The sequence below is a fragment of the Sciurus vulgaris genome, assembly GCF_902686455.1.
Source record: "Sciurus vulgaris genome assembly, chromosome: 5".
Lineage (NCBI taxonomy): Eukaryota > Metazoa > Chordata > Mammalia > Rodentia > Sciuridae > Sciurus > Sciurus vulgaris.
In genome coordinates, this window is record NC_136465.1 from 73980822 (window position 1) to 73998487 (window position 17666).

General features: G+C 47.7%; 2 protein-coding genes across 7 annotated transcripts; one reads left to right on the top strand and one right to left on the bottom strand.

Moving 5' to 3' along the window:
* Positions 1 to 138: 138 nt before the first annotated feature.
* CDCA3 (cell division cycle associated 3) lies at positions 139 to 4510 on the bottom strand. Of its 5 annotated transcripts, none has more exons than XM_079142465.1 (6): positions 2962 to 3045; positions 2592 to 2760; positions 2239 to 2368; positions 1597 to 1815; positions 1360 to 1463; positions 140 to 1227 (listed from the first exon to the last, which is right to left on the bottom strand). In XM_079142465.1, exons 2-6 carry the CDS (start codon positions 2709 to 2711, stop codon positions 1072 to 1074), a joined length of 729 nt encoding a protein of 242 aa, XP_078998591.1. In that variant the 5' UTR covers positions 2712 to 2760; positions 2962 to 3045; the 3' UTR covers positions 140 to 1071. The 5 variants fall into 5 exon arrangements, with proteins under 5 accessions (XP_078998592.1, XP_078998591.1, XP_078998590.1 ...); XM_079142464.1 differs by having other exon boundaries at positions 142 to 1227; positions 1597 to 1890; positions 2592 to 2711; positions 2962 to 3002; XM_079142463.1 differs by lacking the exon at positions 2962 to 3045 and adding an exon at positions 4043 to 4510 and having other exon boundaries at positions 143 to 1227; positions 1597 to 1890.
* On the top strand, positions 3846 to 17650 carry USP5 (ubiquitin specific peptidase 5). Of its 2 annotated transcripts, none has more exons than XM_079142451.1 (20): positions 3846 to 4003; positions 6722 to 6847; positions 7229 to 7295; positions 7481 to 7614; positions 7766 to 7911; positions 8167 to 8351; positions 8796 to 8890; positions 9689 to 9882; positions 10615 to 10686; positions 11347 to 11434; positions 11557 to 11682; positions 12379 to 12532; positions 12622 to 12796; positions 13400 to 13488; positions 14413 to 14604; positions 15097 to 15240; positions 15324 to 15469; positions 15686 to 15839; positions 16139 to 16223; positions 16986 to 17650. In XM_079142451.1, the coding sequence occupies exons 1-20, from the start codon at positions 3893 to 3895 to the stop codon at positions 17077 to 17079; spliced, it is 2577 nt and encodes an 858-aa protein (XP_078998577.1). In that variant the 5' UTR covers positions 3846 to 3892; the 3' UTR covers positions 17080 to 17650. The 2 variants fall into 2 exon arrangements, with proteins under 2 accessions (XP_078998577.1, XP_078998578.1); XM_079142452.1 differs by having other exon boundaries at positions 14413 to 14535.
* The last annotated feature ends 16 nt before the right edge of the window (positions 17651 to 17666 follow it).

Below are 17666 nucleotides of genomic sequence, written 5' to 3' on the forward strand. Positions count from 1 at the left end.
CAAAAGCTGTAGGCAGCTGGAGAGTGTCAGGAGAAGGTGAATTTACAAGTGGCTGTGTGTGTGTGTGTAAAACAATTCACTGCTGCCTACTATAGTAAATATGTGTGCATATGTGTGTGTTGTGCAGGAGTCAGATTATAAAAGGCCTTGAATACAAGGCAAATGAGTCCAGGCTTTATTCTTAGTATAATGGGAGGTCATTAAAGAGTTTCGAGCAGAGGAATAATATGATCAGTTATGCTTCTCAAGAAGAGTGCCCTAATAGTGTAGGCTGGTAGAATGGAAGGAGACACTGGTACTCTGGAGATGAGGTATGTGTCAAGAAATGCAAGTGAGACAGGACAGGACTGGGGATGTAGCTCAATGGTAGAGTGCTTGCCTATCATGCACAAGGCTCTGGGTTGGATCCCCAGCATCTCAAAAAGTAACAGGACAGGGGCAAGGGAGAGGAACTGGGAAGAGATTAAAGACATAGAGTTAACATACAGGACATTAAGAGGGAAGGATTTGATATAATGACCAAGGTTTGGGATCGGGCAGCTGAATAGATGCTATTCACAAGGACAGAGAACAGGGGATGAGGAATAGCTTTTGGAGGAAGATCATAAACTCAGTTTTAGAAAACTGACTTTAATGTGCTTATGGGGCAGCTAGATAAGGATCAGGGTTAGAAAGAGAAAGACCTAGAAGTTACCAAAATTGACACTTAAAAGAGAACAAGAGAAAAAAGCCAAAGAAAGAACCCTAGGGAACACCATGATTTAAGGAAGGTACATGAAAAAAAACTCAGAAGTATCAGTGGGGAGACACACAGGGAACACAAAGACACATAGAAGATTCAGTGCAAGCTTTAGGTCTTTTAAAAGCATCATTTAAAATCACATCCTTTAATACACAAGAAATATACAAGACAAAAAGAAAGTCTGATAAAGTTCTAAGTCCCAGAGTTGGTAGTTTAGGAGGAATCAAAGAAAACAATCCTTTCCTTAGTCTCCCTGGGAAAGAAGTCGTGACAGGAAACAGAACATCTCCAGGCCCTGGGTGAATCCAATGTAGGGGCCACAATAGGGGCTAGCTCTCTACCAAAGTAAGGTGCTGATTTTCCTTGTCATGGTCCTGGCCTTGCTCCCATGCTCGTCCTCCAGTTTTCAGAAGTCGTCCAGTTCCAAGAATGGCTCCTTCCTTTAATTCCCTAACATTTTCACTTAGGGGAGAAGGTCGCTTACCCTGCAAAAGGCAGTATGTGAGTTGGGGCACAGGGGATAGATGTTGCTCAGGAGAGGGAACTCCTGGGTAAAAGGGCCTCCCACCCTCTATGTTGGATATCCTAGCAATAGCTTTCACCCTCTCTCTCTTTACCTGTCGTGGTTTCGGGGTCCCAGGGGAGTTGTCATCCTGCAGGATGGTGAGGGGGGATCTCCCTAGGACCTTGTTGTTTGGTTTCCGTCTATTGCGCTTAGAACCTAGGGTAAGATGTTAAAGCAAGTACTCAAAATAGGGGGCTTACAGTTTATTTTCCCCATACTCATCCATGGACATTATCCCAGGACATTATCCTAGTTTCTTTTCCCTACACCTTGCCCTTATATTTTGTACCTGAAGATCGGGGACTCTCAGGGTCTTTTGAGGGATTGTCTGAACTCTGGCTGGCCACAGGTGTTTCTGTGGGATGTCTTGCATCCTCCTGGGAAGACACCTGTTTGGAAGGGAGCTCAGGGTCGTTCCAAGGTAGCTTCTGGTCCTCAAGGGATAACTGAGTATCCAAAGGCAAATCCAGCTCAGAAGATGAAGGTACTCCCAGGGGCAGAACAGATTCTGGGGGAAGATTTGATTTGGAGCCTTCAGTCTCAAATACTTCACTCAGCTCTTTCACCAGTGGACTCTGAGGGTCTAAAGGAAAGAAATCACTTAAGTAGTAATCTTCTTTTATGATACAAATTTGTAATGATACAAATCATTCAGCAAGGAGGGAAAGATACAGGAACTCTAGGGCTTGTGTCTGGGTTGTTGAGGGAATGGGAAGAATGAAATCAAAGTGAGAGGGCAAAATGTTAATAAGAGTGAGATGGGAGCTGGAGATGTGGCTCAGTGGCAGAGCATGCAGTAAGCCCTAAATCTGATCCCCAGCACCCCACAAAACAAAAACAAAAAGTCCTGAAAAGATGGCTTCATCAACTGGACTCCACCCAAGAATAAGAAGTGACAGCCTTATCAGTACTCCCTAGGTCCAACACTTACCTGCATTGCTGGTCTTCATAGGTGTCCGTGCAATGCCAAGGGTAGGAGAGCGGGGATCTGAGTCCTGGGCCTGTTTTGGACCTTTCAGCTGTTCTCCTGCTGGTAGGTTTGACTGTGGAGAGCTCTCCACCTGTCAGGACCATAGGCTAGAACAAGTCTGGGCCCTGACTCTCTTATCCCCATTTTCCAGGCAGGAATTGCTAAGGTTCTCAGACATTCAATCTACCCCATGCCGAATGAGAATGTAAGAATATAAGGCTCCTGTGAGGTGGGGGTGTGAGGGTTCTCTCAGAATCAGGTTAGGCGGAGGCCCAAGGATTCAGTTTCTCCACCTTTTTCATTAGGCCGAGTACCTGGATGGGAGTGCGTTGAATGCCGGCACTAGGTGAACGAGGATCCGCTACTCGAGCCAGATGCTTGTTGTGTGGTGGAGCCCGCGTTGGAGTGACTGGGACGCTCTTGGCTGAGCCCATCTTCAGTAGGGGCGGGGGCAAGGCCCGGCAAGGGTATAGGAGAGGATGCCTGTTAAAAGTGACTCAGGTCTCAGTTCTTACTGCGATCATGTCGGACCTCTGACCCCAAATCATTTGGTCTTTCCAACTGAGGAACCTCCTGGTCGCTGGCCCAGAGGCCTCTGGAGGATTAATGACTACTGTAGTTTTCTAAACGGCTCATTCTGGGTCTGCCAGATCCTCTAACTTATTAATTTACTCAAACACTTACCGAGCCCCAACTCGACTTTTGGGTGCACACCAGCTCCAGAATCAACTCCCAAAGCTAGGAGTTTCAAACTTCCCGCCACGCCCCTCACCCTGACTCTATTGGCTGTTTCGACGTATGCTCCCATAGGCTTGCTATGTGAGACCCGCCCCCAGAGAAGAAAACCATTGGTCTATGAGAATGCCTATCATGAGGACTGCGGAGGCCAGGGGCTTGGTTTGCCCGAGGGTGACGCCTCCTTGATGGGGGGACTTTTGTTCTTAATCGGCCTGTGAGCTGTCGATGGTGAGATTTTGATGAATGCGTCTTCACTTTTGAGACCTTTTGAGTGTTAAACACAAATTATTTATTAAACAAAATAGAATCATGAATGATTATGCTATTATTCACAAATTCAGATAGTTATTGTGGTTTTCCTGAGACAAGAATGTAATCCTTATTGGGTGACGGAGTTATCAATCACTCACGTTAACCCTCTCAAACTCCGCCTCATTGGATAGTCCCTGTTCAAATACCAAGAAACCAACCATCCTTCTACTTTCCGATTGGACAAAACCCCTGGAAAGTTTCGGGAGTGGAGAGGTTTAAACAACCGTCAGATTCTGCTCTTCACGCGAAGGCATTGCAAAGGTCCCCGTGTCCCAGCAGTCGCAACTCTGGAGCCCACCTGGCTGCTCTACATGCGCTCCTGCCCTGGAAGAGTGGGATTGGTCCTTTTGACCATCAATTGCATTAGGAGCGTTTTTCATTGGCGTTAGCCAAGAGTAGGGCAGAGGGCGGAGCGCTAGCAGGCTGGCTGCGTCCAACTGCCATTCTCGCGCGTCTTGCCTTCAGCGCATGCACCTAACGAGTAGTGCTCATTGGACGGGAGAGCAGGGGTGGGGGACTGGGAACGGTGGGAGCCGCTGTGTGTGGAGGAGCTGCTGCCGGTGTCATGGCGGAACTGAGTGAGGAGGCGCTGCTGTCAGTGTTACCGACTATCCGGGTCCCCAAGGCTGGAGACCGGGTCCACAAAGACGAGTGCGCCTTCTCCTTCGACACGCCGGTAAGCCCATTCCCCACACCCGCAGAGAACACGACTTACTTCCATCGCCCTGGTCATTCTGCCGGGGCCTGCAAGGCTTGCGCTACCGCCTCCCTGCGATGCACCCTGGGATTTGTAGTCTCCCACGCTCCTCTTTGCCGTTGCTTTTCATTAGACGGGTCTGTCCCGTGACTACCGCCCCCGGAAGCCGCCGCGCTCGCCTTGCCCGCTCCTGGTCTCGTGGAGCACTGTGGGCATTGTAGTCGCTCACTGCCCTGGTTGCCGTTCTAAGACAGGCTTGCAACCCATGGTCGGACTACATCCTCCATCGGACGCTTGAGAAAGCCTGGGAGTTGGCCCTGCCTGTCGCGCACGGTTCTCCGGGTTTTGTAGTCTCATGTGGGAGAGATGGGGGCGACTCCCCACTGTTCGGTGTTGGGGTTGAGAAAGTGGGGACTGCAGTTAGAAGCGGCTAATAGTCTGGAAGTGGGCTGTGAATAAAACCGATTCTGAGGAAGACCGAGTTAGACAGCCTCCACCCATGGCTATTATGGACGGGGGCGGGGAGGTGGGTCATTGGTAGTAGGGAGGGGAGGAAAAAGGAGAGGAAAGCTCTAGTCCTTTCTCCTTTGAAGTGAACTATGACTGCAGCTCCCTCTCCCCCCATCCCTATAAAAGGGAGTAGACAGAATCTCTTTTAAAGTATTCCTACAAGGATGCTTTTTTCTTGGAGGATGTAAAGGCCCTTTTCCCATCCTGCTCCCACTCTCGTCTACTTAGACAAAGCCACCACCCACACTGTGCTTCACATTTTGCAAGATCTCACCCGGTACTTCCCTTCCTGCCGTTCTGCCTTCCTCTGTCACCGTCAACCGGAGACAAGCCTCCAGTCCTGAACTGAGAGAGCAGCAGCTTGGTTGGGATCCGCCCCCCTCACCAACCCTCCCCTTAAGCCCCTGCTGGGCCCTGCCAAGGGTTTCAGCCAGACCAGCTCATGGCTTGAAAACTGCAAGTCAGAGTGGAAAGGCTTCATTAATGCATCACCAGTGCTGAGTATAGCAGCATGATGTGAGGCCCAGTTCAGGACCATCACTGTGATTTGTGGTTTGCTTGGTTGTTGGATTTTGATCCGGGCCCCAAACATGGTGCTGCTTCTCTGAAGTCTGGCTTTGGCAAAGGTAAAGGAGGATGCTTGGAGCAGAGCTCCAGAGTTCCCAAATCATGGTGAAACCAGCATCTTTTATTTCCAACTGAAGAGTTTAATCATTTCAGAGCTCCCACTGTCCTCCCAGGAAGGAAAGGTTTTTTTCTTAATTACCAGCAGATGATAAAAGTCAGTAGGTCCCTCTCTATACTTGATTCACTCCTTTCTCTCTGTCCTTAGTAACTGCTTTGCATAATCCAAAAAAGGTTTTTCTAATTTTCTGACATTTTCCCTTTTTCATTCCAAGTCAGAATATCTTTGGTGTGACCGGTTGGTTTGCTAACCAACTCCTAGCATATTTGATTACCTTCAAGTTAGGTTCATAATAAAAAGAAGGCTTAGCTGACCTTCCTGTTAGAGATGCTTTATTTGTTTATGAACATTGTAGTCAACAGCATTGGAGGAAGTGGTACAGAATAAATTGATGGGACCAAGAACAACCTTAGACAGTGCCCTATATTTACTATCACAGCAGAGAAATTTTCATGGGCATAGAGGCTTTTATTTCACTTAGAGTATGCCTGTTGCTCAAAGACTTGCATCTGAGGCAAGACACTTTTTTTCCAGTTCCCTCTCCTATCTTCTCCAGCACTCTGTTTACAAAGGCACTAGTAGACTTGTTCAGCTTTGAGGTGTGGACACTTATCTTCTCCTGTTCTTGTGTTGTATGTGTTCTAGCTGTCTCAGCAAGTATTGCTAAATTGTTCTAAGAAGGGGATGGCTCTGTTGTTGGAAGTTGATGGAATTTCAATGGAGATCTTATTGATCAGAGGGCAGGAGTTGGGGGCTGGTGGTTGCAGAATGCTGGACTTTCTGGCCTTCCCAGATAGGTTCAGGTTTAGCTGTGAATCTCAAACAAGGCATTGTTCCCTGGAGCCACACTTCAGCAGGAGAGGAGGGGAAGGACTCAACAGTATGGAGTCCAGTTCAGCTACCTGGTAGAGTATGAAAAAAGAAAGTTCTGGACTGTTGGCAAGCTCGAGGTCAGGTGTATTGTTCAGTGCTGGAATCTCTGTTCTTCTAGTCTGAAAGGTTTTCTGAGTTATGGAGATCAGATAGGGTTTGTCATGGTGTCCCAGATTTGGGATCAGTGTCTTACATGTATGTCTTTCCTCTTCTAGGAAAAGTATCCCTTTTCCCTCTGAGTGTAATCCCCGGCACTGGAAGCCTAATTGTTTGATCCCCATTGTTTTCTAGATCTCTTAGCCCTAGGAAAGAGATGAAGGGTGTCCTCTGTGATTGTTGGGCTCCAAAGCCCAAAGGAGGAGCAAGAGGGAAGATGAATGGTGACTGAGAAGTGTTACTCAGCTTCTTGGTGTCCTTGTGGACTGTTATCACAGTCACAGGAAGAAATGGGGGAGAATCTCAGACATCTACCAAATCCTAAAAGGCTAAATAAGTTGCCAAGGGCCCCCCAGTATTAAGAAAACAGAACCTTTCTGGAAACCAGCATTTTCTGACTCCATGTCCTTGGTTTCCCCACCTGGCCAGGCTTCATCCTCCTTGTGTTTCCTTCCTTGCCTCGTGCCCTGCAGGAGTCTGAGGGTGGCCTCTACATCTGCATGAACACATTCCTGGGCTTCGGGAAACAGTATGTGGAGAGACATTTTAATAAGACTGGCCAGCGTGTCTACCTGCACCTCCGGCGGACCCGGCGCCCGGTAAGCACAGGCTAGGGTGAGACATTTTCCGTAGGGTACTCATTTTGAATCTGTTTGATTCTGACTCCCTATTGGCCTCAGGTTCTTTCTTTTACCTACTTTTGTTTATGGCATTAAAACTTGGCACAGGGGCTGGGGTTGTGGCTCAGTGGTAGAACACTTGCCTAGCATGTGTGAGGCATTGGGTTTGATCCTCAGCACCACATAAAAATAAATAAAGGTATTGTGTCCATCTACAACTAAAAACTTTTAAAAAATACTTGGCACAGATGTTTTTTAGCTTCATTCCATTCTGAGATTAACCACTCAGTAACCTCCAACTTCCCCATTTGTTTTGTCCCTGGTGCTCATTACTGATCCTGCCCTTGCTCTTCACTGTAGAAAGAAGAGGACACTACTGCGGGCACTGGCGACCCACCCCGTAAAAAGCCTACCCGGCTGGCTATTGGTGAGCTCCACTGGAGTCCTATTCTCCCAAGTTGGTCTTTCCTGCTCTCAGTGGTACTAGGAAAGCCCTGGGTCTGATCAGTGGCCCTGGAGCTCTAGAAGGGACAAAGTAAGGTGTTTTATTGAAGGAGGGGCATTGATCTGTAGTGGTTGCTCTACTCTCCCTCTTCTTCCCTGTCCCACCAGGTGTTGAAGGCGGGTTTGACCTCACCGAGGAGAAGTTTGAATATGACGAGGATGTGAAGATAGTCATTTTGCCTGATTACCTTGAGATTGCCCGGGATGGGTTGGGGGGGCTACCAGACATTGTCAGAGATCGGGTATGAATGTCTTCCCTCCCCACCAAAGATTCTAGGGCAAGAAGGGCTGGAGTAGTGGTGGCTTGGGCAACACTGACAAAGCTGAAGACCAAGGGGGAAAGCGGCACGTAAGGCAGGGGTTGGGTATTATCTGACCCTCTGCTTCACCCAGGTGACCAGTGCAGTAGAGGCCCTACTCTCAGCTGACTCAGCCTCCCGAAAGCAGGAGGTACAGGCCTGGGATGGGGAAGTCCGGCAGGTGTCTAAGCATGCCTTCAACCTCAAGCAGTTGGATAACCCTGCTCGGATCCCTCCCTGGTGAGGCCTGGCCCCTCTACCTCTGGGCACAACCCCCAGAGCAAGGGCAAAGAGGCTACCCTTTGGGGAATCTGGTGGGAGAGAGGCTAGGGAGTGGGACAGGGAGGGATATTTGGAACAAAAAGCAGGGGACATCCAAAAGAGAGGAGAAGAGTGGGCTTTTGGACTGACAGGGGGCCTGCAGAATCCCCTGTTTCTACCACTCCCTTATATCCCTGACCCATATTTCAGCTAACTTTTTTCTCCCTGGTTTAGTGGCTGGAAGTGCTCCAAGTGTGACATGAGAGAGAACCTGTGGCTCAACCTGACAGATGGCTCCATCCTCTGTGGCCGACGCTACTTTGATGGCAGTGGGGGCAACAACCATGCTGTGGAGCACTACAGGGAGACAGGATACCCATTAGCTGTCAAGTTGGGGACCATCACACCTGATGGAGCTGGTACTACCCTCCCCTTCTCCATTTAATGTGTTTCAGTTGTTACTCATTTTATGTGATATTAATACACAAATGCATTCTCTTTATAAAATTTAAAATACTATCTATGAGACTAAATTTTCAACCCTCCCCCACAAATCCTAGTCTGCTTCCTAAAGGTAAATATCATTATCTATTTACTGAGTATCCTTCCAAACCTGTCTTACCCTAGTATCTTATGTTGCAGGAATAGAGTCTGAATGACCCTTAATTTCAGCCCACACTCTGTTTCACTCCATCATCCCTGACAGAAAGACTTGTAACCTCACTAATATTCATGGGAGCCAAGAGAGTGACCCTTACACACTGTCCTTTTATCCCACCAAGGGCCCTCTGGGAAGGAGATGGGGTGAGTGGCCAGGCCAGTCCTCATCCTCATCCCCTGACTCTGTGTGTCTCCTGCTCTAGATGTGTATTCATACGACGAGGATGACATGGTCCTGGACCCCAGCCTGGCTGAGCACCTGTCCCACTTTGGCATTGACATGCTGAAGATGCAGAAGGTGAGATCCCCATTAGCTTCAGATTCTTTTAATTTCTGCCTGAGGCTGAGGTAGGGTTTTGGAGAGAGCCACCACTATTAACCTAGTCCCTACATCTGTGGGCTTCCCTTGAAGAACTTTCTATATATTTATTTTGTCTTTTGATCTTGGGGATTGAGCCCAGGTCCTTGCACATGGTAGGCAAGTGCTCTACCATTGAACTATATCCCTCACGCCTTTAAGAACTTTCTAGAATAATTTAGTTATTCAATGAATGCTACCAAGTAGCTACTATGTGCTAGTCACTATGATAAGACAAGTGTGGTCCAAGTTTTCATAGATTTATATTCTAGAAGGAAAGGTAGGTATTAGTCACATATACAAATAAATGAATAATTATAAACCAATGGGTACTGTGAAAGAGAAGCGATACTTTAGAGCAATATTGCAATACTTTAGAGCAAGGGAACTTGACCTAGTCTAAGGAATCAGAGATACTTCCCTGCTTATAAGAATGTGCTCCTCAAATGACAATCTGAATGGCAAACAGGAGTAACTTCAGAATGGGAAAACCATTTTAGGTAGAAGGAATCTTACTTATTTCATTCCCTCATTCAAGCAGAGGTCTGATGACAGGCTCCTGGGACTGTTACCTGTGGCCTTCCAGAACTTGGATTGGTTATTAACTCAACATACCTCCCATGATGAAGTTCACAAATTCTGGGCTATAACTGGGTGTCATCCTGGACTCTGAGAGATCAGTATAAAAAAATACAGGGCTGAGTTCTCATCTGGTCTAAAGTGTCACTTCCCATGCAGACGGATAAGACGATGACTGAGTTGGAGATAGATATGAATCAGCGGATTGGTGAATGGGAGCTGATCCAGGAGTCAGGTGTGCCACTTAAGCCCCTCTTTGGGCCTGGCTACACAGGCATCCGGAACCTGGGTAACAGTTGCTACCTCAACTCAGTGGTCCAGGTGCTCTTCAGCATCCCCGACTTCCAGAGGAAGTGAGTGGTTCCCTCTCCCCGCTACTGACCCCTTTGCTTTACACCCCTAACATCTCTAACTCCTCTCCTGATTACTAGCACACTCTTCAGCTACTCTCAGTACCCTGAGTATTTGATCTCAGTCTTAAATAGTTTCTGTTATACTGTGGTTGGTGTACTGTGAGGAAAGCAAGTTCCATCATTGCCCCAACACACACACCCATTACTGATAGTGCAGGACACCAAATCCTAGGGCTCTCTATGGCCTTCTGATGGACTCAAGGGTTAGCAGGTGGTCTTTATTTTAGGCAGTGACATCAGATGAGCTCCTAACATGGACATGTGGTAGTTATGGGGAGAGAGGAGAGCTTAAGACATTAAGGTAGAAGAAAAATTCTTAGCATAAACAAGTTTACTGTTTAATTGGGAAACAATGTGAGAGCTTAGAATGTGTTGACAAGTTCTGTCCAATAGAATATAAACTCTGTCCTAATTCCAGGCTGCCTTCTCCCTTCCCTGGCTTTGTCTCAGGGAGGAGGCAGGGAAGAGTACCTTATAGCACACTGCATGCTGACTTAGTTGAGTAAAAGAGAATGGCTAATTGCTGGACAGAAATGAACTCCAAAGTTCAACCACAGTAATTCCCCACTTTGGGTTAAACCTGTTTACAGAATTAGTAGATAAATTATTCCCTTCCTTTTTCCTTGATGTGTGGGTTAGATGTCCCTCCAGTTATCTTCCTTTGATCCTTAGGTATGTGGATAAGCTGGAGAAGATCTTCCAGAATGCCCCGACAGACCCCACCCAGGACTTCAGCACCCAGGTGTATGTAGTCAGGTCCTGTGTATGAAGACATTTGAGAGCCTCAGCTTATGTACCTGCTTGCCAGCTTTTTTTCTGTGGGGGGAGGTACTGGGATTTTAACTCAGGGACACTTTACCACTGAGCCACACCCCCAGCCCTTATTATTATTATTATTATTATTATTATACATTTATTTTATTTATTTTTTATTTTTATGTGGTGCCAAGGATCGAACCCAGTGCCTCACATGTGCTAGGCGAGTGCTGTACTGCTGAGTCACAACCCCAGCCCCTTATTATTTATTTAGAGACAGGATCTTGCTAATTCTTAGGGCTTCACTAAGTTGTTGAGACTGGTTTTGAACTTGTGATCATCCTGCCTGAGCCTTTCAAGTTGCTGGGATTACAGGCATGTGCCACCACACCAGGCCAGTATGCCTTTCTCCTCTGTGACCACCTGGGGTGGGTAGTAGTTGAGGCTGTAGACATTTATAGGGTTTTGATGACTGTTTCTGGACATGTTATCTGTCTTAAGCTGGGTTCCTGTGCAATCTAAAATTTTTTTCACATTTTTTGAGAGTTGTCTAAGGCAGTCCATGAACAGGGTTGAGTTGGAGAGGAAAAAAGATAGCTGTGAGAACCATCAGTTAAAGCTAAATGGTTTCCTTGGCAATTAACACAGGGCCAAGCTGGGCCACGGTCTTCTTTCGGGAGAATATTCCAAGCCAGCACCAGAGTCAGGTGATGGGGAGCAGGTGCCAGAACAAAAGGTGAGTTTGGGATTTTATCACTTTTAGGATCTGGAATTTTGGGGAAATATGTCTAGGAGATGTCTAAAGAAGGCCACTTGAAGGCCTCAGCACAGCTGAATCCCTGTCCTGGCTCTTCCTAGGAAGTTCAAGATGGCATTGCCCCCCGGATGTTCAAAGCCCTTATTGGCAAGGGCCACCCCGAGTTCTCCACCAACCGGCAGCAAGATGCCCAGGAGTTCTTTCTTCACCTTATCAACATGGTGGAGGTAAGGGCTGGGAAGATGGCAAAGGGTCTACACTTCACATTCCTTCATTCTGCCTTCAGTTTACTCTCACTCCCTCCTGGTCATCCTTTCCTTTGTCCATACCAACCCGGTCTTACCCCTGTGACCCAACAGTTTGCACTGAGCTGCCCTATGAGTTATGTTTGTTCCTGAAGAAAATAGTCAAGACAATGATCCTTACCCTTAATGGGCTTGCAATAGAAAATGGCCTGAGCAGGCTAGCAGTATAGCTCAGTGGTAGAACACTTGCCTAGCACTGCAAAAAAGAAAGAAAATGACATGAGAATAAGCACCTAGCTGGGAGTTGTGGCTCACATCTGTAATTCCAGCAACACAGGAGGCTGAGGCAGGAAGATCTCAAGTTAGAGGCCAGCATCAGCAACTTAGCGAGACTCTGTCTCAAAAATAAACGGTTAGGGACACAGTGGTAGAGTGCCCCTGGGTTCAGTCCCTAGTACCACAAAAAGAAAAATATAAGCACCTTCTAACAGTCCCACAGTGCTATGATGGGGCCAGAATTGGGGCAGGAAGATGGTTAATTAAGGAAGGATTTTACTCTCCTCTTACATCCCCATGTCCCTAAGTAGTTGTCTTCCATTCATTTCCTTCTCCCAGTGAACCATAGGCCATTCTGTTTCTTGGCTCCCCACACCTCCCTACCCTGCCTTTTTTCAATAGAGGAATTGCCGGAGCTCTGAAAATCCTAATGAAGTGTTCCGCTTCTTGGTGGAGGAAAAGATCAAGTGCCTGGCCACAGAGAAGGTTAAGTACACCCAGCGAGTTGACTACATCATGCAGCTGCCTGTGCCCATGGATGCAGCCCTTAACAAAGGTGGGTTGGTCGCTCTTCAAGGCCTTGGTATAGACGAAAGCAAAAAGGCAGAGCCCTCTAAGAACCCACTACCTGATTCTCTTTACCAGAGGAGCTTCTGGAGTATGAGGAGAAGAAGCGGCAAGCTGAAGAGGAGAAGGTGCCACTGCCAGAACTGGTTCGGGCTCAGGTGCCCTTCAGCTCCTGCCTGGAGGCCTATGGGGCTCCTGAGCAGGTAGATGACTTCTGGAGCACGGCCTTGCAGGCCAAGTCAGTCGCTGTCAAGTAAGTCCTTTTGGCCTGGGCTTAGGCTTTAGGCCTGTGGCAGAGCAGTCCGTAAAGACTTACCTTCCTCTTGGCTGTTCTTTAATCCTTATGGTTGAATCTCAGGGTTGAATCTGCAGGAGTTGGTGATCTCTCCTGAGAGAATCAGGAGACCCTGACAAGGGTCGACATGGGTGATGAACTGTTACCTCATCCTGTACCACTAGTCCCTCTTCTCTCATAGTAGTGCAGAGTCTCTTTCTAGTGTGGCCTCTCTGTATTTCCTTCCTCTATAATGTCAGAGCACAGCCACTTGGTATCACCTGTGGATAGAATTTGGACTTCAGCAAATGGTCCCTGACACAGGCTCAAGATCTGAAGGAATGCTTCAGTCTCAGGGATTCAGCCCCCAGACCTTTGTTGCTCTTGCTAACAAAATAGCCCTCCTGGCTTCTGCAGTTCCTTTGTGGCTGGAATCAGCTGCCTGCTTAGGGGATGAGGAGGAGTGTGGAACATTTTCTGGGTTATTGGGACTCCACCCAGGAGAGGCCAAGCCCCAGGGTAGGAGTTTCAAGAGAGGTGAGCCCTCCATCTCTGGGTGCCAGCATATTCTCTCTTCCGTAGGACTACACGGTTTGCCTCATTCCCTGACTACCTGGTCATCCAGATCAAGAAGTTCACCTTCGGCTTAGACTGGGTGCCCAAGAAACTGGGTATGGTGGCTGGCATGAGGGTGGTGAAGGAGAAAATGTTAGAGAAAGAAAGGACTTTAGCACATGCAAACTAGTGTTTCTCAAAGGGAAAAAAATTACCTTAGATGTTTCAAAATGCATCTGGTTTGAAAAGTACTGACTAAAACTATTAAAAGACTAATTTGGGGCTGAGGATGTAGCTCAGTGGTAGAGGACTTGCCTAGCATGCTCAAGTTCCTGGGAACCATCCCCAGCACTGAAACAAAAAAAAAAAAAAAACGTTGTTAGCCAAATATGGTGGTACACTCCTATAATCTCAGCAACTTAGACTTGGGGAAGCTGAAGTGGAAGGATAACAAGTTTGAGGCTAACCTTGGCAACTTAAGCAAAATTCTGTTTCAAAATTTAAAAATAAAAAGGGCGGGTAATATAGCTCAGTGTTAAGAGTGCCCCTGAGTTCAATCCTTAGTATTGCGCACATACGACTTTGACTTTAGGGTTATGATTTATAAGTAAAAAATTACTTTTGTGATTTTAGTCTTATAATTGATAAGATGTTTGCATTTTGATAATCTTGAAACAGTTAATTCTCATGAGTCTTACAGGTCCCTGGCTGTAACTTGAGGACTGCTGGTTTAACTTCAGTTTCTAGATAAAGAAGTTGAGACCCACAGCAGTATAAGTCATTTTGTCTCACAAGTCAAAGCCCCCTGCCTTGTCTTTAATCATGGTGTTAGATCTAGGACTAGGATCCAGGTCTTCTGGCTCCTGAACTCACTATATTTATGTTGCACTATGACCCCAAGGTTGGTACTGCTTTTAGCAGTCCCTCAGTTTATAGCAGTTCCAGGATATAAGCAGGGGTTTTGAGAGTCCCAAAGTGCCTTTACAGGTGAGCCTCAGGGAGCTGCTGAGGTAATCCTTTTCTTGCCCTTCTAATTGTAGATGTGTCCATTGAGATGCCAGAGGAGCTAGACATCTCCCAGTTGAGGGGTACAGGGCTGCAGCCAGGAGAGGAGGAGCTGCCTGACATTGCCCCACCCCTGGTCACTCCGGATGAGCCCAAAGGTAGCCTTGGTTTCTATGGCAACGAAGACGAAGACTCCTTCTGCTCCCCTCACTTCTCCTCTCCAACATGTTAGTGACTCTTCTTCCTGCCTGTCTCTCTACCTTGCTGATGTGGGGGCTTCTCTGCCTGCCTCCCCTGACCCTGTCCTTTGTGTTTCTCCTGTCTTCCCTTTCGTATTTTCTCTGCCCTCTTTGGATGGATGCAGAAACCGACCGGAGCACTTCCAGCCACATTCTCATTGTGGATGGCAGTAGCACTGGCTAATTGTTTTTCTATTCTTGTTACCTTCTTGGTTTGGGTAGGGTGGGGAAATCATGCTCCAGAAGTGGTGCCCAATCTGTGATAATGAGCAGGAAATAAGTAGTCTTTGAGATACCAGGCCCATGTTACGTTGTGTAGTCATTTTAGTTTTGGGATCAGGTACCAGTCCATGGAAGAAAACTGCATGGAATGGGTGATTGGGAGAATGCTAGGGGCCTGCTGTATGAGACGGAAGAGGAATAAATAGAAATAGTGGCCCAAGAAGTCAGTTTACTGAGCCCACCATTCTCCACCAACAGCACCCATGCTGGACGAATCAGTCATCATACAGTTGGTGGAAATGGGCTTTCCTATGGATGCCTGCCGCAAAGCTGTCTACTACACGGGCAATAGTGGGGCCGAGGCTGCCATGAACTGGGTCATGTCACACATGGATGATCCAGGTAGACAGGGGTGGGTGCAGGGGTGGGTGGCAGGGTAGGACCTCCATCCTCCCCTAGAAACTTCAACCCCTTCACATTCACAGATTTTGCAAATCCCCTCATCTTGCCTGGCTCCAGTGGGCCTGGCTCCACAAGTGCAGCAGCTGATCCCCCACCAGAAGACTGTGTGACCACCATTGTCTCCATGGGCTTCTCAAGGGACCAGGCCCTGAAAGCTCTGCGGGCCACGGTATGGGCTGCTCTAGCTAAAGACTTGGAACCCTGTGGACAAAGTGGGTGGGAGTGAAGTTCATCCTTGGTGAATAGGACCACGGACAAGTGTGGTGCAGCCAAGGCTGGGTGCCCACTTGTGTGGCTGCAAAGTAGGAACTAAGGCTTCCCCTCACTGTTGGTATTCTTGCCCCAGAGCTTTTTAGGAAAAAATAACACTTCTCTCCTCTCTAAGAATAATAGTTTAGAACGGGCTGTGGACTGGATCTTTAGTCACATTGATGACCTGGATGCAGAAGCTGCCATGGACATCTCAGAGGGCCGCTCAGCTGCTGACTCCATCTCTGAGTCTGTGCCAGTGGGACCCAAAGTCCGGGATGGTCCTGGAAGTGAGTTTTCCCAGGAAACAGGACAAACCCTGGTGGAAACTAGCCACTGTGTTATACCAGGTCCCTCATTCTAAGGCAGCTCTGCTTTCCTTAGATCCAGGGGGTTAGAAGCTTCTTTACACTAATGGAACTTGTGAGGGTGGGATTCCAGGGGGCTGAGATAGCCTTTGGCCCAGGATAATACCCTATGTCCCCTGAAACTCCTGTCCTGAGTTTGATCTGTTAGATATATCTTTGGACTGTCACTCAAGGGTCACTCTCCTATTTCTCTTCTGCCTTCTCTCTCTCTCCTTCCCCAGAGTATCAGCTCTTTGCCTTCATTAGTCACATGGGCACCTCTACCATGTGTGGTCACTACGTCTGCCACATCAAGAAGGAAGGCAGGTGAGGGCCTCACAGTGTGAATGGAGAAGTGATGGGAATGAGGAAGGATAACCTGGAAGCCCCTAGCATATTTATGGGAGAAGGTAAAGGATTCCCTGAGGGGCATAAATACACCTGAGATGGAGAGAATGCCTTTTATCAGGGACAGGTAAACTGTAGCCCATGGGTTGAATTGGGCCACCTGCTTTTATAAATGAAGTTTAACTGGACATAGCTATGTGCTTTTTTTAAATTTTTTAAAATATTTTTTAGTTGTAGATAGACATCTTTATTTACTTATTTTTATGTGGTGCTGAGGCTCAAACCCAGTGCTTTAGCATGTGCATGGCAAGCACTCTTATCACTGAGCTACAGCCCCAGCCTGCTATGTGCTTTTTATGTATGACCTGTGGCCATTTTCATGTGGCAGCAGGAAAGTTGAGTGGTTGTATCAGAGACCAGGTGACCTGCAGAACCAAAAATATTTGACTGTCTGGCTCAGAGAAAGTTTTCTGACCCCCTGCCTCACAGAATGGGGGTGGAGGTTGTAAAGAGACTAGAAGAGCTGAAGACACCAAATAGGGGAAATGACCCTTGTTAGGAGATTTTGAAGCTCCCTTCAGACCAGTAGCAGCTGGACAGTAGATTTGGGGATCCAGGAAGAGAATGTTGGGAGCCTTGCTCCAGAATTACCTCCATATGCCCTGGTTGAGAGATGAAGTTGATGCAACATGGAATGCCCTGTTTGTTCATCTTATTCTGTCCCTTCTCCTACCCCCTCAGATGGGTGATCTACAATGACCAGAAAGTGTGTGCCTCTGAGAAGCCACCCAAGGACCTGGGCTATATCTACTTCTACCAGAGAGTGACCAGCTAAAAGCCTGCTCTCACCCCTTATCACTGAGGGCAGGGGACAGACCACCTGGTATGAGGGACAGGGGCTAAGGGATAAACTTTAGCCCCCTGCTCTGTACCCTTTTTCTTTTTGTCCCCAGCAGCAGGGAAGAAGCTGGAGGCCATAGGAGAATGGCCAAGCAAAGCAGAGGGGCATTTGATAGACTTTGGGGATAGGGTGGAAAGGGGACAGGAGGGGCTGACCACCTGTCTATAAGGAGACTTTGTTGGCTTCCCCTGCCCCTTCAATTCATAATGCTCTACTTCTGTGTAACCCTGCCCAGCCCCCTGGTGTGGGGGAGGGGTCTTACTTGTGTCTGCGAGTGGGTGTAGCTTTGTGCATCCTTTTCCAGGGGAGGGGAGCATCTGCGCCTCCCCTCCTCCTATGTGTTTTCTCCCTGTGTGGTTGGGCAAGGAGGGATATGAGGGAAATGGGGACCCCCCCTTGCCCTCCTGCCTCAGTCTTTCTCCCACCATGTCTCTTCCCTGTCCTCTGGAAAATGCCAAAATACACGATGTGAATAAAAGTACAATGGTTAAACTGTGTCCTGTTTGGTGCCCTGGAGGAGA